The sequence below is a fragment of the Aspergillus alliaceus genome (assembly GCF_009176365.1).
Source record: "Aspergillus alliaceus strain CBS 536.65 unplaced genomic scaffold BDW43scaffold_24, whole genome shotgun sequence".
NCBI lineage: Eukaryota > Fungi > Ascomycota > Eurotiomycetes > Eurotiales > Aspergillaceae > Aspergillus > Aspergillus alliaceus.
This window is the reverse complement of record NW_022474707.1, coordinates 267,169-287,942: the sequence shown is the minus strand read 5'-3', so window position 1 is coordinate 287,942 and position 20,774 is coordinate 267,169. Positions and strand designations below refer to the sequence as shown.

At 47.4% G+C, this 20,774-nt stretch overlaps 7 protein-coding genes and 3 non-coding genes across 10 annotated transcripts; 7 read left to right on the top strand and 3 right to left on the bottom strand.

The window, feature by feature from the left end:
- Window positions 1-1,111: 1,111 nt before the first annotated feature.
- BDW43DRAFT_t125 lies at window positions 1,112-1,256 on the bottom strand. Its single transcript has one exon. It is a non-coding gene; the product is annotated as a tRNA-Lys (tRNA).
- Window positions 1,257-1,899: 643 nt separating this feature from the next.
- BDW43DRAFT_311520 (uncharacterized protein) lies at window positions 1,900-2,458 on the top strand (the record flags this gene model as incomplete). Its single annotated transcript, XM_032047208.1, has 2 exons — window positions 1,900-2,071; window positions 2,145-2,458. 2 exons carry the CDS (start codon window positions 1,900-1,902, stop codon window positions 2,456-2,458), a joined length of 486 nt encoding a protein of 161 aa, XP_031899948.1.
- A 4,189-nt stretch (window positions 2,459-6,647) lies between these two features.
- On the top strand, window positions 6,648-6,731 carry BDW43DRAFT_t128. Its single transcript has one exon. It is a non-coding gene; the product is annotated as a tRNA-Arg (tRNA).
- A 1,323-nt stretch (window positions 6,732-8,054) lies between these two features.
- BDW43DRAFT_t129 lies at window positions 8,055-8,138 on the top strand. The gene has a single exon. It is a non-coding gene; the product is annotated as a tRNA-Arg (tRNA).
- A 375-nt stretch (window positions 8,139-8,513) lies between these two features.
- BDW43DRAFT_311519 (uncharacterized protein) lies at window positions 8,514-10,257 on the top strand (the record flags this gene model as incomplete). Its single annotated transcript, XM_032047207.1, has 2 exons — window positions 8,514-8,577; window positions 8,633-10,257. The coding sequence occupies 2 exons, from the start codon at window positions 8,514-8,516 to the stop codon at window positions 10,255-10,257; spliced, it is 1,689 nt and encodes a 562-aa protein (XP_031899947.1).
- A 140-nt stretch (window positions 10,258-10,397) lies between these two features.
- Window positions 10,398-12,461, top strand: BDW43DRAFT_319867 (aminotransferase-like domain-containing protein; the record flags this gene model as incomplete). Its single annotated transcript, XM_032048983.1, has 4 exons — window positions 10,398-10,820; window positions 10,874-10,907; window positions 10,979-12,141; window positions 12,204-12,461. The coding sequence occupies exons 1-4, from the start codon at window positions 10,683-10,685 to the stop codon at window positions 12,459-12,461; spliced, it is 1,593 nt and encodes a 530-aa protein (XP_031899946.1). The 5' UTR covers window positions 10,398-10,682.
- Window positions 12,462-13,034: 573 nt separating this feature from the next.
- On the top strand, window positions 13,035-14,249 carry BDW43DRAFT_311517 (alpha/beta fold hydrolase; the record flags this gene model as incomplete). Its single annotated transcript, XM_032047206.1, has 1 exon — window positions 13,035-14,249. One exon carries the CDS (start codon window positions 13,035-13,037, stop codon window positions 14,247-14,249), a length of 1,215 nt encoding a protein of 404 aa, XP_031899945.1.
- Window positions 14,016-15,988, bottom strand: BDW43DRAFT_277401 (copper acquisition factor BIM1-like domain-containing protein). Its single transcript, XM_032042059.1, has 3 exons — window positions 15,074-15,988; window positions 14,697-15,010; window positions 14,016-14,641 (listed from the first exon to the last, which is right to left on the bottom strand). Exons 1-3 carry the CDS (start codon window positions 15,306-15,308, stop codon window positions 14,450-14,452), a joined length of 741 nt encoding a protein of 246 aa, XP_031899944.1. The 5' UTR covers window positions 15,309-15,988; the 3' UTR covers window positions 14,016-14,449.
- Window positions 15,989-16,001: 13 nt separating this feature from the next.
- Window positions 16,002-17,257, top strand: BDW43DRAFT_277400 (SRR1 family protein). Its single transcript, XM_032042058.1, has 2 exons — window positions 16,002-16,697; window positions 16,778-17,257. Exons 1-2 carry the CDS (start codon window positions 16,271-16,273, stop codon window positions 17,134-17,136), a joined length of 786 nt encoding a protein of 261 aa, XP_031899943.1. The 5' UTR covers window positions 16,002-16,270; the 3' UTR covers window positions 17,137-17,257.
- Window positions 17,258-17,631: 374 nt separating this feature from the next.
- Window positions 17,632-19,721, bottom strand: bgt3 (putative cell wall glucanase; the record flags this gene model as incomplete). Its single annotated transcript, XM_032047205.1, has 2 exons — window positions 17,632-17,776; window positions 17,830-19,721. The coding sequence occupies 2 exons, from the start codon at window positions 19,719-19,721 to the stop codon at window positions 17,632-17,634; spliced, it is 2,037 nt and encodes a 678-aa protein (XP_031899942.1).
- Window positions 19,722-20,774: the final 1,053 nt, after the last annotated feature.

Below are 20,774 nucleotides of genomic sequence, written 5' to 3'. Positions count from 1 at the left end.
AACGCTCAACTAGACACTAGACTCTGAGTTTCTCGCTATACCTTAATGGTAACATGCCAAAATCCTACATAAACCAAGGATTCACATTCGTATAACTCACCAACAAAAATATTCAGTCTTGAAGATTGTGTGGCCTTCGAATATAGAGTTAGCTCTAAATTTGGCTGTAGTTAACATCCGAAGCTCTAAAGACACGGTCGAATGTCTGATGAAAAGAACAGCAATAGCTTCCACCACGGCCATTACTACCATTTTCAAGTCAGCCTGACCTATAATAAAAAAGCAATTAGTGGATCGACTAAGTTCCCAACGTTGGGTTAATGAACCGTGCCCCGGGGAAACGACATTAAACTCCAAGCAAAGTATATTGCCCGGGCTGAAGTCAGACCGTTCTCGAATTCACAACTATCCCTTGTTTCCTTCCCATGAACACTGTGCTGGCTGATTTGATATGGTCTTCAGTGGCAGCTTTATGAATTAGTGTTAGTGATTTACGCAAAATTGCTAACCGTTTAGCTTGGGGCTACATGATGAGTCTCATTGTCTACAGACTGACTCTGATGAGCCTACAGTGTGTGAGAAAATAGGGTCTGTACATACATCCAGTGCCAAAAGAATTAGGATATTCGTCTCTATTTGCCACAAACAATTCAAATGACTGCAATTAAACCCAGAACAATAAACCCGCAATGAGCTTCACACGGATCCTTGAACTTCGAGATTCACGGCAGTTTAATGACATGGAAGCTATGAAGCTTGTGTGGCCAGGCATACACGAACCGTGCGCCTTAGAGCGCTCGATGAACTTGCCAGATTCTTACTATATTACTCAGACAAGATCTTACCTACATAAGTAAAGCGAAGCGAAAATGTCTTATCCAGGCCACCGGTCAAGTAATGAAAACCAAAGAAAAAGATATGAATAGGAATTGTCATTGGGAATGAAAACAATTATTCCAAGATATACCGCAGCCAGAATTATATAGGCAGACATTTAATAGCCACGTTAACCTGATACTCCTTCACTCTGATGTGACTCCATATACTGTTCGAAGAAGCTGGATGTTTCCCTCAAAAGAGAAACTGAAGATTCAGGAATCAAAAACTTTGATGACAAGGACGGGATTCGAACCCGCGAATCAATCGAAACTAGTGATTGGAAAGAACCTAACTTTGAGGTTGTTAGTTGACATCTAATGCTACTGGTGAATGAGGGGGACAAACAACTAGCGCCATAACCACTCGGCCACCTTGCCAGGGCATAAGAAAGACTATCTTCGCACTGCCTCTTCAATATAAAGATAAGGTGAATCTCAGTATGTGGGTAAGTGATTACCTGAGGGTATTCGTTGAAGATCTCTAGAGATATCCTAAAGGAAAGTTGTAGCATTGCGTGGTCTCTGGCGTATGTTTCTATGTTTCCGAATATCATATTCGCCATGGTATTTCTTGCGTCATTATACCCATTGCAACCCCAACAATTGATGGATCTTGACTCTACAATGAATATAGTCTATTGGGTGATAGATGAATATCGAATTTCAACGTTGAGACTATCAAGGCAGCATAGGGCTGAACTAATCTAGACTAGGTTCCCGAATTAGCAGAAGCTTGGTGTATCTATTGCACTCGGAGTTCCATGTTCCACGTGTCTTAATATCTAATGCTGAACTCCCGTTCTCTCATTTTCTATCTTAGATAACATAAAATTATTTGCTAGACAGAGTCACTGTCTTAGTCCTTCGTATACCTGGGTATAAAGATGACAGAAACCCCGTCGGGTTGGTGTTACTAGACGCAAGGAAATCTGAACCCGTTTCTCTCCAAAACTACTTGTTACAATGAAAATTTATAGTCCAGCAATTCCATTCGGCTCGACAACCGTGGTTTTAGGATCCAATGGCTACATCGGCTCTGAAACATGTGAAAAGCTCCTCTAGGCAGGGTACCGGGTGCGGGGCACGGTTCGAGACGTCGAAAAGTGTCAAGGTTAGATACCCAAAGATTTCGGCAAGAAATAGCCCGGAAGATTCGAACTTGTCTGGGTCAGAGACTTCGCAGCTGAAGGAGCGTTCGATATAGCCCTTCGAAGGTATATGGCCCTGCTCCATTCAGTAACACCAGCGCTAACATACGGTATGTAGGAGCGGCGGGGTTGATTTACGTTTCAACTGCTATAATCTTCTGCCCAGAACCGGAAAAGGCAGTGGACCCCGTGGAGCGAGGAACTATCAACACACTTGAAGCTGCATCTCGAGCTGGGGTGCAGCGTCATGTATTGAGCTCTAGCTCTAAGGCTGTCGAGGCGACCGTCTATGACCAACCGCACAAGATAACGGTCGACACATTCAACTACGAGGGTCTGCGGAACGCAGGTGAAGGGCATACTGTGGAGTCACTTGACAGCTCATGGAGCGTGTATAGCGCTAGTAGAGCTGCTGTAGAGCTCACATTCTAGGCCTGGGTGAAGGATAACAACCCCCCTTTGAGGCTAACTGTGTTGTGTTCGATAGAAAATTTGGACGTGTTTTGGATGTGGAGAATATTAATACCGGTCCTAGTTCTTCGACAGGAATTCTAAAGAATGCCCTCGCTGGTAACTGGGACGGCGTGTTTCTCTATCTTGATAGTGTCTGGCCTTCAGACCTGCATATTAGGCTTTCATCTCAACCTTGTGGGGCCAGTAGTATCCAAGCACCAATAGGTTCCGACAGCATATTTCGCCAACGTTGAGGATAGCGCACGCCTTTTGGTGGCTGCCACTACTCTGTCTATGGTTAATAAAGAACGAAGTTTCGGCTACTATGGTCACGCCACGTGGAATGATTTACGACAGTGGTACACCGTGTCTTTCCTGATCGACAGGATATTGTGGCCCGAAATGATCTCGATATCATTGGCAGAGATCAGTCAGATGCGGATGAGCTCATCCAAAGGACCGAGTAGCTGCTTAAACCAGCCCGGTTTTCCCTGCGCGGAAGATACACTCCGAGCTTTCGTAGGTAGTTTCTACTAGAACGTAGGGACATTGTCAACATATAAGGAATTCAAGATTTTTGGGGATGAAGGCCAACTCAGAAGACACGCACACCATATTAGAAATTCTAACAAGGCTAATAGCCTCGGACAGTGCGGTAAGCTCTAGAAGAGAACTTTCTGATTGGCCTATATCGCTTATCCTAGAGATGATCAGATGATCTTCTGGAATATAATGGTCTCGGAGGATAGAGTGTTTTAGCTTTTGTTGAGGTGCATAGTGGAATTTCCAGTGAGAAAGTGTCAGTATAGTGATTGACAACAGAAACTGCGAGAGTTGAGAGCCTAACCCAGAGATGGTTCTTAATATCGATATAAACTGATGCACACGTCAATGTATTTACATCATAGCAATTAAGTCAGGACCCTTCTGGTATAATTCACTAAAGTAGGCCTAGTTGCCAAATAATTGAGAACATTCATTAGGTCCTAGGAATTAGACGAGATGAAAAGAGCTGCTCAAGGAGAATTATGGGGAATGAACCGCTTCGGTGTGATTAGGGACGCAGGTAGCGTTGGTAGGGGTTAGACCCAAGGTAATAATTCAGGGCGCCTCAGCAATGGCGCAAAAGATCTACAATGACTAAACCGAGGGGAAAAATGTGAAATCTCGGGTCTTTTTTAAAAAAAAAAAAAGAGAAGGTGCTCTCCAGGGCGACTCTTATTGCTGATAGATTTTAGCAATGTTAGACAGTGAAGTGTTGAGGCCCAATTCGGAACGCCGAATCCTCAATACACAAAAGACTACGATGACAAGAATACTGAAAACAAGCAGCTTAAGGTGTGATTAGCTATTAATACTAGCTAGGCTTTCGTATCTCTATTTTTTTGGACCTCAAGTTTTACCCCGGCATCCTTCAAACGATCAACATAACTCATCCACAAGTATAAACGTGACAAATTCACTATATTTGAAAGTTCTTTTCCCCATTATTCTCATGCTCTGTCATCCAATCGATCCAGCAAGCAATGTGCACCCACGCATGTCACAAGTGCGTTCAACTTCAACTCATGTAACGATCCATGGTGTGTAAAGGATGCCCACATTCGCGGGGAGACACTTCCCCTCATCTTTCCAATAGCGCGGAACTCTGCACTTTCTAAATGACGAAGTTTGTTTACGTCAGGAGCGGGGGCTTTGCAAGTCACAACCTGTCGAATGAGATGGGCACGACCCTGACCATGTTCTTCTTCGGGTCCGAGCACGTATGAAGGGGATGGACAGCAGAATGAGATTGGCCTTCGTAAGCAAGTGCACAAGAAGAGCAGAGAGGACGCCGCCGACTGGAAGGTGTTCCTCATAATGGAAGCCGTGGCCGTAGAGGTCAAGATTCTAGGAAGTACTACAGTGCTCTATAGGCTCATTACCTGGACCTACAAAAGATGTTGCAATGCTCCTAGTCTATGAATGCAGCGGTATCCAAATAAACAAGTCATCAATGGTGGCTTTGGGATAACGCTTGGGCGTGACGGAGACAAGTTCCATGAATGGCCCCAAAAGATACCATGTCGAGCCATAAGTTGCGAATAGATCGGAACAGTCATGAGTGAGCCAGCGCTCATTGCTCTAATACTGGAACGAGCTGTAGGTAACTGGTCAAGTACCTTAGGGTAAAGGGTACAGAAGCCTTTCTTACTCAAGTTTTCCATAATTTCAATTGGCTAGGAATATCGCGCTCACGCATCTCCTTCGCAATCAGGAATGTAGTGATATCCGACGGCGTGTAAGTGAAGAGTCCATGTAGAAGCTGCATCATTCTTTGCTTCAAGCTTCCAATTCTAGGCCACTGTCACTCTTACTAGAGATCCACTCTTTCTAGCTGTTTCACCATAACGCACCATCATGTCTTCAATTCACGGTGTCTCTGTTGTGCTGGAAATCGTCACTAAATGAAGCCTTCAGCGGAAACTGGTTATTTACAAGTCCACATCATGAACCCCAAGAGTAGCACATGCTACTACAATGAGTATTTAGAACTGGTGAAATGGTCCGACCCCATTGATGACCACTTTCACTTCCGAAGAATTCGATACAGGCCTTCAGGACCAAAACCTATGAAGCCGACCGCATGTAAAAGGGTTAGATCGTGGAATATTTTCGCTGATAACAAGATAGACGTACCAGGCTGTGCTCGATTGGGATTGATGGCTTCAATCCCCCTACCAGATTCTCCAAGCGAGACATATATCTACCTAAAATGCACCATTGTAGACTTGTGGGGTAATTTTGCGTAATAAATTGTGCGCATAACCTTCCGGTGAAGCCAGGAGCACCGAAGAGAGCAATATCATGCATTATTCTGCACCACGGCCGTGACGTGACCTTCGGAGACGAAGTTGTTTCTTCGACTATCTTATGATGGAATGGTGGTTCCAATAGTGTAGAGAGCCACATATTCCGTATAGGCTGTTAAACTCGATTAACCGGAGTTCCGAGTTGAGGTCAACCCGAAGGTCCGGTATGACGGGCTTGAAACATGGCTCAGCAGCAAATTACAAATCAGCCATGCACGCCTCGGGGCTTTCTAATATTCTGGGTTAGTGAGATTGTCGACATGTACCCGACAGCGAGACGATATTGCACCGAAGGATCGTGCAAATTCCCAGCAGCAAAGTATGGCTAGTCGTGACCGTGGCTCAAATCCATCGAACACACTAGAATACCGCTTCGAAAGAGCACTTACAGCATTCCAATACGTTTATATAGCATTTCTAGAGGTTTTGTTGCTGATAGATTGAGCATAGGGCATGCTATATATATATTTTTATGTATCTTAATAATGGTTTAGAACATGACCCCACAGACGAGGCAATCGATCTTAGACTTGGGGGCTTATATTCACCACAGGAGTAATTTTACAGCTTCGCCTACTGCTCCTAGACTCTCCTAGGACTAAAAAACAAAAAGACATTAGTTTTTGGGCATATGTGTGCAAACTGTAAATACGAATCAAGGCAAATATGCTGTCAGCAGGCATAGCACCGCTGCATTCTCGAGGCATAACATCCCATTTCTAGACCAAGCTTATAGAATGAGATAGGCGCAACTCACCAGCATGTAAAAAGCTTCAAGTACCGTGGTCTCAGAAGGTTATTTTGTAGTGTGATACTTGTTCTACGGGGGTATATCTATAGTAATATGGGATTCTTATTTTTCTGCTGCTGTATGTGATGATTGCTCATTCATAAATAGCAATCCCACGACAGAAAGTTAGATATTGTAGCATTTCCGACTGAATTCAACTATGGGAGAAGAAACACTATCATACAAGGATTGTGTTATGGGAAGTAGGCCTGCCTAACCACGTGACAGACAGGTCGTCACACTGTAGGGCTAACATTCGTTGGGCTTAGCCAATGGAATTGATTTGTTCTAGTCTACATGAACCAGAATCAGGTACTCTAGATGGATGACCCCAATAGTGTTTTGGGGAGGAAGAGGGGAGATGAAAGGAAGTATAATATTTGTGTCATCCAGAAAATTTATGTTTGTAGTAGGGGTTAAATAAGACTATATATTTTTGTGTCGGTGGGGCCGCGAAGCTTTAACCTTAGGAGATTTTCGTATTTGGGGACTTAGACACAATAAGCTCCGGCAAAACACAACCAAGGCCCCCGTAGCGCAATGGTAGCGCGTAAGACTTCTAGCTTTACAAGCGATCTTAAGGTTGCGAGTTCGAGCCTCGCCGGGGGCTTTATACCTTCTAGTCAATTTTTTAAACCAATTTTTAATAACCATTATTATTATCAATGTGTTCTCAATCCAGCATTTATTTTCCTTTCCTTTCTTTTTCTTTTCTTTTCTTTTTTTGTTTTTCACTTCGAATTGGCCTAGAAATTCGTCCGAACCTACAGCTTTACAACCAAACCCCTTCGCATGCAGTCTCGATACACTGAGCTATTGTCTTATGCAGAAGTATCGGTAGTCAATGACAGGCCTACGCAAAGCTGTGCCTTCCACGAAATCAACGTTCCTGTATGCATCTATAACCTCAAGCGATTCTCCAGTCTCACACCTGATGACCTAACTGAAGGGACCGATGAGAAATGCTATAATTCTCGTGGTCTTTTGAGGGCATTGCACGCACTTAGAAGGGGAAAGCTGGACCCGCCTCCGAGAGGCCTCCTTGTCCTGAGAGTATCAGAGGGAAAGCATTCGTGTCTATGAAAAGCTTTGACAGCGAAAGCTATAAAAACAAATCAAATGAACTAGTCTATAACTGAGTGGAAATACAGGACATGTTATTCATGGAGCACCTCTGTGGTGCTAAAGGAAGTTACAAATACTGCTGAAACCCAAATCACGACAACCAATGGGACACTCTTCTGGTAGAGAATATGGCGGTAGTCCATTCACAGACTTGATTGTCTGAACGCCAAAACGAGACGACAGGGTCATAAAGAATTAGCCAGTCTTTCTGAGACTATTAATAGAGATAATCTAGACACCACACGTCATGTTCAAGCCCGAGTCGAGGATTTGACACCTTTAATAAACCAAGCGACTGCGGATAGATTCCTTAATCCGGCTACTGACCCCTACAAACACTGGGGCGAGAGTCTTTTGCCTTAAGTCCTCGAGAAGGGAAGGCTACAAAACTGAAAAGAACGTCGCTGGGTGTAGCCGAAAGATTTGGCGAAAAGGAAAAGGAGTTTTGCAGGGCAAAGTATACTAGTATACTATACCTCTGGTATAACTTAAGAGATATTGATTTCTCTTACTTACTGTTCTATCAAGTTCCCGCCAGATATAGATATTGAGGGGTGGTAACCAAGTGAGATTTGTGTTTATACAAGAGAGGACGATCCTGCTTGTCGCCTGGCATTTCATGTCTGACCTACAGTTCCGACTAGATCAAGGTAGTATATTATGAGAATAATGCAAACATAATTCCCCTCTGCCAATATATTCATGGACATATATATCTGCTGATAACTTCACGGGGATATTAAAAAATTAGTTGGATGCTTTAAATTTTCTTTAATAAATCCTAAAAGTTGAAACCAACGCAACGACAGCCCCCGTAGCGCAATGGTAGCGCGTAAGACTTCTAGCTTTACAAGCGATCTTAAGGTTGCGAGTTCGAGCCTCGCCGGGGGCTTCGCCATTGCTTTTTCATCATTTTTTAACAAATATAATTTTTTCTTGCTCGTCCTTCATATACAACCAGCTGTGTGTGATTAAGTAGTTTGAACGGTCATCGCCGAGTCAACGTTCAAGAACTCAAATGTATCATGGAGTCCTATGGATCTGCGAACATCCAAAGTCCCATTCGAACTGATTACAGAGATTATAGCAATAACTGCCAACTTTTGGCCGTAAAATACCAAGATTTCGGTAAAATATCCAGAGCTCCATTCAGTCCGCAATCGGCCTCACTAGCTTGATAAGGTTTAATTAAAATCTCCGTGCGTTCCTTCAACCATCTATTAACCTCTACTACTACTACTACTACTATCACTCAACTTGAGCACTCATGGATTCTCAGCGCGAGCATGTCGACTCTTACCCAACTAACTTCAATAGTATATCTCCTAATAGTTAGTATACATACGCCCCTTGTGAGAAGGTAGTATCTCTAAACTATTCTTGTAGCTCAACCCTCTGAAGGTATGCTCTCAGCTTTACTGCAGGGGGATACATCCTATCAGAATTATGGGCCTCGTGATGATCCCACAGCATTCCTTTCTGAAAGTAGTCAGCATGTGCCCCTCAATATGTATCCGCTCAACGAAGAGATGATACTCCCCGAGGTGGACAACTCTCTCTATGATGCTTCGTCCTACAGCTTTTACGACACTGAAAACATCGAGACCTGGAATATGGCAGAGTTACAGAAACAGCAATATATTGGCAATTATAATGGACAGTTACAGCTACAACAGTCACCGAGCATGTTATCTATGCCAAATTTGGGGGTTTGCGAACCTGACGTGGCTTTACCAGACTTTGATAGCTCAAATGCAAGCGCAAGCCTGCCTTGCAGCGGAAGCAACAGCCTCAGCCATCGCGGACTAACCGGGCGTTCTTTATCAACACCCACGTCTATATCATCGGATAGCGGCATGGATCCAATGCAGAGATGGCGCGAGAGCCCTCCAGAAACCGAGCCAGCATCTTTGTCAGCTATAGCAGATGCCTTACGCAAAATGTCCACCCGAGGAGTGGTTGGTTCAAGCTCAGGCAGAAGAGCGGAATCTATTGCTAGCTTTCAAAGCGGCACAAGCCGTTCGTCAAGCTCGGTTGCATCAGCCAGATCGTCGAGATCGGTCGGCCGCCGAAGCCCAATACCTGCGTTCCGAGGCCAAGTTAGAAAGTCCCGGAAGAATGATGCAGTACGAAGTAGCAACGCTCGAATATTCCATTGCACATTCTGTTGCGATACCTTTACGAGAAAGCACGACTGGACCCGCCATGAAAAATCTCTCCACCTGAATGTCGATCAATGGGCTTGTGCTCCATATGGTGGCTCAGTTCTGTCACCCTCGACGGGAAGAATCCACTGTGCCTATTGCAACATACTTGATCCGACTGACGATCATCTGGAGAGCCATAACCATAGTGCTTGTCATAGCGCCCAAGTGACGCGTTGTTTCAGACGCAAGGACCACCTTGTTCAGCACCTTCGCGGATTTCATAGTCTTAAAACTCTACCAATTATCGAAGACTGGAAGGTCGAACCTCCTTCGATCATCTCTCGCTGCGGCTTTTGTGATGAACAGCTACCCTCATGGCAAGCACGTGCCGATCATCTAGCGGCACATTTCCGGCAAGGCTTGACCATGAACGATTGGAAAGGAGACCACTGCTTTGAATCATCTATCGCAGCTCAGATCCAAAACGCCTTCCCCCCTTACCTCCTGGGCTCTGAAGCCAAAAGCATGGTACCGTTCTCTGCGACCGACCCAAGAACGCTCGATCATCTGTCCCAAATTTATCAACGAAATGGAGAGGTATATTCAGACCGGCAACTCGATGTATTCGACTCTAACATTAGACCGGTGTTTGATCTCACTCCTACCTCTTATTTAAGGTGGATGACTTTTCGCTTAGGGCGTTTTGCACAACAAAGCATCGCAAATGGCGTTTTCCCTACCGATAAGATGTTCCAAGATGAATCCCGGCGGCTGGTGTATGGGGATAAAGATGCATGGGAGCAAACTATAGCCGATAACGACGAATGGCTGTCCTCCTTTCGGAGACAGCACCTTTCGAGTTGAATAAGAAATGGCACCTTTCTCACTCGGCTTTCCGATCTATTAAATAATCAACTTACTTTCTGCACACGGTCTGGGCGCACATTTTAAGTACCATGCCGCCCTATACGCCCAATCTTAGAGCAACACACCAAGCTGCGCTTTTGGTGGCAACCCGAAAACCAACGCGGGGCTAAGTGGATACTCATAAGCCCTAGGGCGCATAAACTCCCCGCTTGTCGCGCCTTAAGGCCCAATTCGTACCAGACTTCTGATGTCCAAGAAACTTCTTCGTCTTAAACTATGAGGAAGCACTGCAATATGCGTCATTTACATATCCCCTGGGCCTCAGAAAAGGGATCGATTTCTGCATTTGAGACGTTCTTTGAGCCGTCTCATTCAACCAGTATAAGCGCTTCTCTTCGGGCTAGTCTTCGATCGATACTACAATGGCAACTCGGCTGAGCAGCACAGGTGTCTCTGACAAACGGAGACACCTAAATGATATTTATGAGAGAAGAGCCAAAGCTGGCAAGCTTGTCGCTGGCGTGGGTGCTAAATCTAACAGCGACATGTTCAAGGCCACTGTGAGATTATCCACCCAATCTTCCATTACTATGCCCTAACATGAGGATATAAGGGAGGCGGCAAACCGAAAGCTAAGAGTTGGGACTGTGAGAGAGCCTATTCCTAGAAACAAATGTTGACAAAGAAATCGACTTGAGTTCCTGACACTTTTATGTAGCTCATTTCAGCCGGGAAAGCAAGTCACGATTGCCTGGTATGCTCAAACAAGCCGCTGGGTACCTCAAAACCCCGGGCCTCGTCTCTCTGGGGGGTGGTCTCCCATCTAGCGAACACTTTCCGGTTTATAAATGCAGCCTTCGTGTGCCCACGCCGCCACATTTCTCCGAAAAGAATGCGATTTCGCCCGATAGTCCTACAACCCAGACTGTCAGCATTGGAAAGTACGACGTTAATGCTGGGCTCTCAGAGTATGACCTCTCCATCGCATTGAATTATGGACAATCAATGGGCTCGGCCCAGATGCTGCGCTTCCTCACAGAGCACACCGAGCTGGTCCATAATCCAGCCTACGCTGACTGGCAAGTCTGTCAGACAATCGGGAGCACCGGTGCTCTTGAGCTCACCATTCGCATGTTTTGCGATCGTGAACGGGGTGACTCCATTCTCACCGAGGAATACAGCTACGCCACTGCACTTGAAACCCTTGCTCCCCTGGGCATTAAAGCCTTTGGCGTCAAAATGGACGACGAAGGCCTTCTTCCAGAGAGCATGGATGACCTCCTTAGCTCTTGGGATGAGCGGCCCCGTGGCGCCAGAAAGCCACACATTCTGTATACAGTTCCTTCGGGACAGAATCCAACAGGCGCGACCCAAAGTCTCAAACGACGTCGTGACATTTATGCAATCTGCCAGAAGCATGATATCTTTATGATCGAAGATGAACCATATTATTTTATTCAAATGCCCCCCTATCGGGGCAGAAATGGCTCAGGATACAAATCCCCGGAGGATATTGAATCTTTTCTCGCTGGACTTGTCCCCTCCTATTTAACCATTGATGTCGACGGCCGAGTGTTGCGCATGGATTCTTTCTCCAAAGTACTCGCACCGGGATCGAGATTGGGATGGATCACAGCCAGCGCGCAGGTAGTCCAACAATATATCTATCACTCCGAGGTTGCCGATCACGGTCCAAGCGGAATCTCACAAATCATGCTGTGGAAACTGCTTGATGAAACCTGGGGGCATGAAGGATACTTAAAATGGCTGATTGATCTGAAAGATAACTATACCAGAAGAAGGAACACGCTGCTTGCTGCTTGCGAACAATACTTACCCACGTCCATTGTTAGTTGGACACCCCCCGCATCGGGCATGTTTGTGAGTATATTCTCTCCTTTACTCCTTGGTTGTCTTGCACTATTGCTGACAACATACCGCAGCTCTGGCTCAAAGTCGATCATTCTAAACATCCAGATTACCCTCGCCGCTCTACTGAAGAGATCGAGGAAGAAATTTTCAACCAAGCTATTGGTAATGGAGTTCTTTGCGCTCGCGGTTCCTGGTTCCGCACCGAATCTAGCACGCCTGCGAGCGGGTTGTTTTTCCGTACAACGTTCGCAAGCGCCAGCGAAGAAGTGATGGATAGCGCTGTCCAGCGATTGGGCCAAACAATTCGCCAATCATTTCAAATCGACTAGAAACTTCATAATTATATGAAAAGGTCTGATCCTGTATACATCGGGTGTCTCTTTGATGAATTAGTATTCTTCATATAATATAATGTGATAACTACAAGACGACATTAACGCATGCATCGCTGGTTTAAAGAATGGATATACAGAGATCCTTTAAAGAGATTTTCGACTCAACCAGATAGTGGTTCACCGATTTATACAACAAATATGATGTCATGGGTGGGGAATGCATAGATATTGAAGTCCCAAAGTTTCAGTAGTCTTCTATAACTCTACCAGAAACGAAACATGATCTACAACCAACGACCAGCCAATCAATGGCTTACTCACCCTCAAGATATAGTTAACTACAAACAACAGCTCCACAGCATGTGATATGCACCACCCTCTCCACCTCGGGTAATCAATAAGGCTGATCTATGTATATTAATCAACTACACATTCAACTCTGTATATAAGAACAGAACAGAACCACAACACACCCTACACCAACCTAGAACCCTCAAACGAACCCCCGCAATCATATACACACCCATATCCCCATACTACCATACCTTCATCCAAAAAATCCCAAAAATGACCACTACCACCACCGAACTCCCTCCCCTCCCCCTCCCCCCGACCATAACCACCCGCCTCATCCCCACCAAAACCCTCACCTTCCATATCCTCGAATCCGGCCGAGACCCAAACACCCCACGCCCCCTCCTCCTCCTCTGCCACGGCTTCCCCGAACTCGCCTTCTCCTGGCGTAAAGTCATCCCCCCGCTCGCAGCAGCCGGCTACCACGTTGTAGCCCCAGACCAACGCGGCTTCGGCCGCACAACAGGCTGGGACACCCGCCCCTTCGATAAGGTCGACCTAAACACCTTCACGCTAACCTCTTTCGTCCGGGACATGGTGACGCTTGTACACGCCCTAGGCTACACATCGGTGAAATGCATCGTGGGGCACGACGCCGGCGCCGTAACGGCCGCAATGTGCGCGCTCATCCGGCCCGATATCTTCACCAGCCTTGTCCTGCTCAGCCACCCCTTCAATGGGAGTCCGGTGTTACCCTTTAACACAGCTTATTCCGCCCCCGGAGAAGGGACAGGGGGCGGAGAAAAGGAGAGCGGAGGGACGGAGTCCGCGGCTGGGGGCCACGTGCATGCTGAGCTTGCTGCGCTGGGAAGGAAGCATTATAAGTGGTATTATTCGACTGAAGTGGCGGATGGGGAGATGACGAAGCCACCGAACGGGCTGGCGGATTTCCTGCGGGGGTATTTTCATCTCAAGAGTGGGTCTTGGGGTGGAAATCGGCCGGTTCCGTTGAGTGGGTGGAGCGCAGGGGAGTTGGTGCAGTTGCCGTATTACTATGTTATGCCGGTGGAGGCAAGTATGCCGGAGGCTGTGGCGAGGCATATGGCGGAGGAGTCGGAGGCTGCGGTGCAGGCTTCGCGGGAGTGGTTGTCGGATGAGGCGCTTGGGGTTTATGTGGGTGAGTTTGGGCGGACGGGGTTTCAGGGAGGGTTGAATTGGTATCGGGTGCGGACGGCGGCGGGGGGACGGTATACGGGGGATTTCGATGTGTTTGCCGGGAGAAAGATTGAGGTGCCGACGGCTTTTGTGTCGGGGAAGTTGGATTGGGGGATTTATCAGGAGCCTGGGGCTTTGGAGAAGATGGTGGACGGGAGGGTTTGTGGGGATTTTAGGATCTTGAGGTTGGTTGATGGGGTTGGGCATTGGGCGCCGCAGGAGTGTCCTGATGTTGTTGTGGAGGTTGTTTTGGAATTGGTTCGGGGTTTGTAGATGACGACAGGAGGAAAGGGCATTGTATGCATGGTTGTATATTGTGAGAAAGTTTCATATTAAGCAGGTTAATGCACACATTTAACCACATGTAGAGTGAGAAGTCGGAAACTATATTGGGTATGGTATGTATATATGGGTGTTAAGTCGGCCTAGCAAGCGGGCTCAATTACGAGTATCGTGACAAACAAAATGAACATTTACATCATCATAAAACCCATCACAGTCGCCAGAACCACAGGTAATAGTGTTGTAAACGTCCCTCTCGTTGCACCCGAAGTTAGCGATGTTGAAGCGAAGACCTGTGAGAAGGTGATATGACTCGAGTTGAAGCAATTATCGCGGGTGACCTCGGCGACGTCTTCTGGTTCGGCGAATTCGATATCCACACACTATAACATGTCAGCCTATATCCGTTGGCCAAGACTCAAGACACATAGAACATACATTGTACAAAGCGGCGCCATGCTTGGCCGTCTCAATGACTTGGATCGTAGCATGATCGCCAGGGCTCACGCTGATGCTGGCCGGCAACGGGACTTGTGGCAAGCAGACCGTGCCCGGATACGGGTCATTGGAAGGACCGTTGATCTGGAAGGGTGGGATCATGGGGTGGCTCATATTCGGGGGCACCGTTCCCAAACCCAGGTTGATGTAGATGAACGCTGTCGCATGACCCTGGAACCAGCCAGGTTGGAAAGCGACCGCACCGCCGCGGACGGGCCATTTAGTTCTGTTGGTTGATGTGGGCATGCCTCCGCCTGTGGGATAACCCATCGTTAGAAAGTTGATAGCTTAGATGAGCTGTTCTCGGGTCATCATACAAGGGTAAATCCATTCTTGCCCATAGGGATATATCAAGGAGTAACTGTCAGTTGCATTGGCTGAAGAGTTAAGCCTGATGGCTGCGCCGAGACCATTGGCTTCCTCGACGGTGCCGTTTGTGTGCAAGTTATTCCCTCTATACCCGGGATACGTGATGACCGTGTGGGCGTTTGCCAAGCCCAGGCATATAAGGAGAATGGCCATCCATTTGGATATTGATGATTGGAAGGTCATGGTGCTTAGAATGAGCCTCGTTGACCAAGATAAAGAAAGGGGGAGACCAAGAAGTAAAGCTGACAAAAGACGGCGCAAGAGCGCAGAGATGTGGAAGTCTCCTGTGCTCTCTCGACTAGAAACACATCCAGAGAATCAAGTCAACTCGACGTCAACCAATATGCGAACAGTTCAATTGTCCCAAACGATCATCCTCGAAACAAGCTTCCAGCATGGTTAGGAGGAGGAGCGGGTGGACAAGACTTTTTGAGGGACCCAAGGCATGAGCTAAATCCTGCCATAGCGCCCACCTCCAGACACAGCGGGGAGGAGAAGAACATGCCGGACGAGTGAGGATGCAGAAGCGCGATGTGACCACACCCGCAGATGAGGTGTGCTACACAAGAACTCTGTGAACAAAAGTGACAGCTGCAGCAAGGCATTGGATGTACGTGAGGGGAGTAAGAGGCAGATCAACGCCTGGGATTGGACCAAGAAGGAGATCCAAGACGCCCACTGCAGGTGGCATCACTTTCGGCAGGGTGATCGGCCGTCTCATTCGTGGAAGTTGGGGATTGCAAGCGCCCCTAATCGGACGCTAAGAAAGGCACATCACAGCCGCTACTGAAGGCTGGGCGCTTAGAGAGATCATCTGAGGGAGAGCAAGAGCGTTGATGGGAGGGGGGGTGGTGAATGGAACAAAACTATTGAGGGTAAGCATTCAGCATCTCGACATGTTATGCTACCCTCTGCTACTTACCTTCTTGCCATCATTTGGTGGATGATTGAAGGAATGAATATGAGTATCAGAGACATCGCCTATACTATCAGACTACTATTTTGTTGGAGATGCAAACCCGATAAGATAACAACACTCTTGACCGCCCGCATTTATCACGATCAGTTAATCTAATTTATTCATTCATTCAATCAATCACAATTCCAACACTAACTTTCAATCCCAGTTAAAAATCCCTGCAAAAATGCCCCACAGCAACCGCAAGAGAAATCTCAACTACCACAAGCGTCTCGAAGTCACAGACTCCAGCGGCTGGACGCACGTCACGGCAGGCGGAAAAAGCGCCCGTCGAGTTTTGCACACCTCCCAAAAACATCATGGCAATACAGAACAAGGCGAGCAGTCCCAGATCCTTGTCCCCGCCGAAGCGCCGACGAATTTGAAATTGGAAGATCTACAAACACAGTTCCAGGGTTATCGACAACGATGGGAGGGGTCGGAGAGTTGGAGGGTAGTTGAGGGGACATTATCGTCGGCGACGGCAAAAGTGGATCGCATGGTCTGTATTGGTCTGGGAAGTCCCAGCGGGTTTTTGAAAGGTGGTTGGGTGGACCGGAGGAGTGTATCGATGTATCAGCTCGCCGGGTTGGTGAGCGTCTTGGATTTGTTGAGTGAGTATTGCTTTCTTTTATCGTTCTGTCCTCTTTTCTACATGTGGGTGATTACTTGTATACTGACAATGTCTGGTTAGGAAAGTTTAACCCCAACCTTCAAGTTTACGCCCAAGACCCTGTGTTTAATACTCACGACAAGTCCCTGCTCGCGTCTCTTGATATCACCGTTCTCGACCATCCTCACGCCTTCGAACAAGTCTCCCCGGACACCGTCCTCTACTGCCCCGGTGCGGAACGGACGCATCTTGAGCAACTGCTTTCTCATGCGCCTGTCCTCGTCTTTGGTGGCCCCTTGGAAGATATCGAGTCGGAGGCAGTGAGGCAGTTCGCGGAATCAAGGAGGTCGGTAAGGATTCCGCGGTTTGAGGACATGGAACATGCATTCTGGAATATGAGGGTGTATCTACCCTCAGAGGCCGACAACGCTGGGGAATAGATGAGGGGGCGACGTTGTGTCTGGAAACCACTGTAAATATATCTGTATGATACGATTAATGACCTGACCGACTAGACTAACCAGGTGGAAATAAACTGCTACTACGGATCCACTGTAAACCGACTCCCTAACGCTAAACAAATGTAGTATTTGCAATATCCTGAAACCTGCCCATCAACGTCAAATGCTCAGCAGATATATACAGGGACACTCTTCCATCAAAAAAACATCCAGCAATGAATGTGCAGTATAGAACAATAGTAAACATTTCGCACAGAAGGGACATGAAAATACATCAATCAAACATTTCCACCATCCACTAAATTACAAATCAGACAAATATTAAACACCGAAGCAAGCTCTCGCAAAGCCTATATCGCATCATAAAGGGAACGTGGTCATTATTATCGTCAATGAAAGTGGGAAAGAGGGAGGGAGAACGGGAGTTCGTCAAAATCATAGAAGAGCTCATGACAAAACAAAAGGCACCTTGAATTATGTAGCCGTTTTACCCCCACAATCAGGGATTTTGAGGCCCGGCTTCAACTTGCGCCCAGCATCCATAAGGCCCCATTTATCTTCCCAATTCTGGTCCTTGGTGTTGAACTGGATCTTCCAAGGCTCATCAAACGCCTCGAACCTAGAGTATCTGTTAGAATGAGATCCGACTGAAGTTGAAGCGGGTGGACATACCAGAAGTAATCTGTGCCATTTTCCATTGCCTGGCAAACCCAGTCTGACATGAATTGGTTCATCTCATCAACGCCGGCTACGGAGCCGGCTTTATCGTCTGCACATTTATTGTTCGACCCGCAATCATTACCTCCACCACTTGGCCACCCCACCTCGGATATGACTTGCTTCTTATTTGTACCCTTCGTTAGCGGGACATCGTGGGCATTCCAAAAAGTCCAGGTCCAGCTAGCAGCATCTTCAACCTTAACACCTGCGAAGAAGGGGTGCACGTTGGACATGACCAGATCCGAGGCTTTAACAAGTTCTGGCTTCCAGTTGTCACCGAGGTCCGATGTCGCTATTGGGAGGTCAAAGCTCTTCTCTTTGAAGTGATTCCTTACATCGTCCATATAAGAAATCAGCTTCTTTTGCGCGCTAGTGTCGTCATTCCCCGCTCGATAGAGTGCTTCATTGCCGACTATAGCGCCCTTAAAGATGGAAATGTCTTTTGCATCGTCCAAGACCTTGTACAATTGCTTGATCTGCCTATCGTTCGTCGTGTCATTTGAGTCAATCCACACACCCAGCCAGAGCTTCATGTCCTTCAATTCCAACCTGTCAATGGCATGTAAGACCATCTCTGTCTGATTGCAATCCGTGCCATATAGCCGGATAGTGTTGGTCAACTGCGAAAGCACTGCCAAGTCGCGAGTGACGTTATTCTGAGAAGGTGGGTATTTGAGGCACAACGGATACTGGACTCCCCAGGGAGTATAATCCATACCTGGAAATACTTTGTGGAGGTCCGGATTGTTCATCAAAGATTTGATTTCCGAGGAGTCCTTGTCGAGGTCACCGTTCGATTGCGTATCGCTGGACGCCGATTCCGTGGTGGGGTCCGGATCTTCATTTTCTCGGTTGCCCAAAGTACCGCCGACAGCGCCGCCGACGATCGCCCCGACAATAATGAAGGCCAAGACTATGCCTACGATCCACCCGCGTTTGCGACTGCCCCCTCCAGGCATAGGTTTGGTCCATCGGCTCTTTTCTCCAGCCTCCAAGCGTGCCCCTGGCACCGGTCCATAGGAAGGATTGTCGACTTTCTTCGATCTGAACAAGCCAAATAGCCCACCTGCAGCGCCCCCCCCAGTCGCAGCCGCCGGAACTGCCCTCGCAGTTTGACTGGCGGAGTTGCTATTTGGGGCGGGCATGAAGCCATCGTCCCCATCATCGGCTATCTCGTCAGGATTTATGACGAGGGGATAATCCCCAGCGGAGCTGTAGGCGGACTGTCGTTGATACGGGCCCGCATCCATAGCCGGTATACCCTGATACGGACTGTCAAAAAAACTGCGTTGAGACGGATTTGAGCCACCTGGAGTTAATTGGCCCGCGGGAGCAGCAGCGGCTCCTAGTGCAACATTAGAGCCGTAAGAGTCTCGAGGGCGCAAGTTCTCAGAGCTTTCGTGCGATCCGCCGGCGGGTGGTGTCGGAATATAAGGGTTGTCCGATCCGGTGGTGTTATAACCTCGTTCAGCAGGCATGTTGCGTCCGTCTGTATCCCTAAAAGCGTCAATTCCACTCTGGCGGTTATGGGAGTTGGCAACGCCAAGGGCGATACCACTGATTCCACCGCCAACGGCGGCAGGGCCAAGATTATCCATCCCTGGTGTCGTTGAATTCATGCGCATCGGTTGCGCGTTTCCCAGGGTTTGACCCCAACCTCGGTCGCCTTCTTCCTGGACTGAGAGAAACCCACTAGAGGGGGGGCTTCTGGCGGAAACGGGGGAAATGTCGCTGTATTGTGGAGGACTGTTTGCGAAATTCCCGTCTTGAGAACGAACTGGCGAAACTTCCCCTGCACCGTCATCACCTTGGTTGAAGCTGAATGTCCGGTGGGGACCGGACATGTTCATGGACAAGAAGCGGCGATGCTTTTTTTTTTTTTTAACTCTTATTAGATGTCGTGATGAGAGTTTGGATAAAATTCCGCGAGAATAAATCTATGCAACTAATAAAGAAGTCCCAATAGTAGGTTGTCGACAGGTAGATGTGGTGAAATGGAGAGTTGAGCGAGCGAGCAAGGAGCCGAATCAAATGGGGACAGCGCAGAAGCAGTTGGGTTAATTAATGGGAGATAAAAGGCCCTGAAAGTGTACCGGATCAGCGGGCAGGAACAGAGTCTGGAACCACGGTTCCCGAACGACCCAGACGAAGTGTCCGGATCAATCAGATCATTCGAACCGAAACGGAAAGCGTGTGGGATTGCGTATGGTGACAACTTTCAGAGTCGGTGACACGATAGAACACCAGGAAAGATCATACTGTAGAAATCAGACAATGTCACCGAAATAGATGCGACGGGATGTGAGGTGAGGGGCCACAGCTCATAAGCGGGAAGTATGTATGTACTTTGTATGTAAATCGCGGGAATAATGGACGAAGAATAGAGGAGACAGAAATCCGGGTCGTGGAAGATCGATCAGAAAGAAGACAAGGGCAAATCACAAAGATGAATGACTTGACTTGATTTGAGAGAGCAATTTCAAAGGAGAGAGGAGACAACTGCATTCGGAACCTAGAAGTTGAGAGTTGTGGCGGCTGGTGACCCCGACAACCATTGAATCTGATTGTTACCGTACCTTTACATGGTCCAGGGTCCAATCCCGTTCGGGTGTCGCTCCACTCCTAGTCTGGAAGTATTCCGTAGGTAAAGGTTCTAATTCAATCGAAACACCCTGAATGCGGGCATCCTTTTCTTTATTTACGGAGTAACCCTGCATGGAGTCCGTCAGCGTACATAATTATCCTACCCCTATCATTCTCTTCCAATCCTCACCCTGTTAAATCTGTCAACGACAAATTGGCCGCTCTCGGAAATACATACGTAAGCTTTTCCCCGGCATGCGCACATGCCTCAGGTTTGTCTCAAGTCATGATCACTTACTGACCTGCACCCCAAG

Excerpts from the sequence above, each read along its gene's own strand:
- BDW43DRAFT_277401 (XM_032042059.1), bottom strand. The coding sequence starts at position 15,308 with ATGACCTTCCAATCATCAATATCCAAATGGATGGCCATTCTCCTTATA. Across the intron at positions 15,011-15,073 it reads GCAAGAATGGATTTACCCTT|GCGGAGGCATGCCCACATCA; the intron begins GTATGATGACCC and ends GTTATCCCACAG. Across the intron at positions 14,642-14,696 it reads ATGGCGCCGCTTTGTACAAT|TGTGTGGATATCGAATTCGC; the intron begins GTATGTTCTATG and ends GACATGTTATAG.
- BDW43DRAFT_277400 (XM_032042058.1), top strand. The coding sequence starts at position 16,271 with ATGCCCCACAGCAACCGCAAGAGAAATCTCAACTACCACAAGCGTCTC. Across the intron at positions 16,698-16,777 it reads GAGCGTCTTGGATTTGTTGA|GAAAGTTTAACCCCAACCTT; the intron begins GTGAGTATTGCT and ends ATGTCTGGTTAG.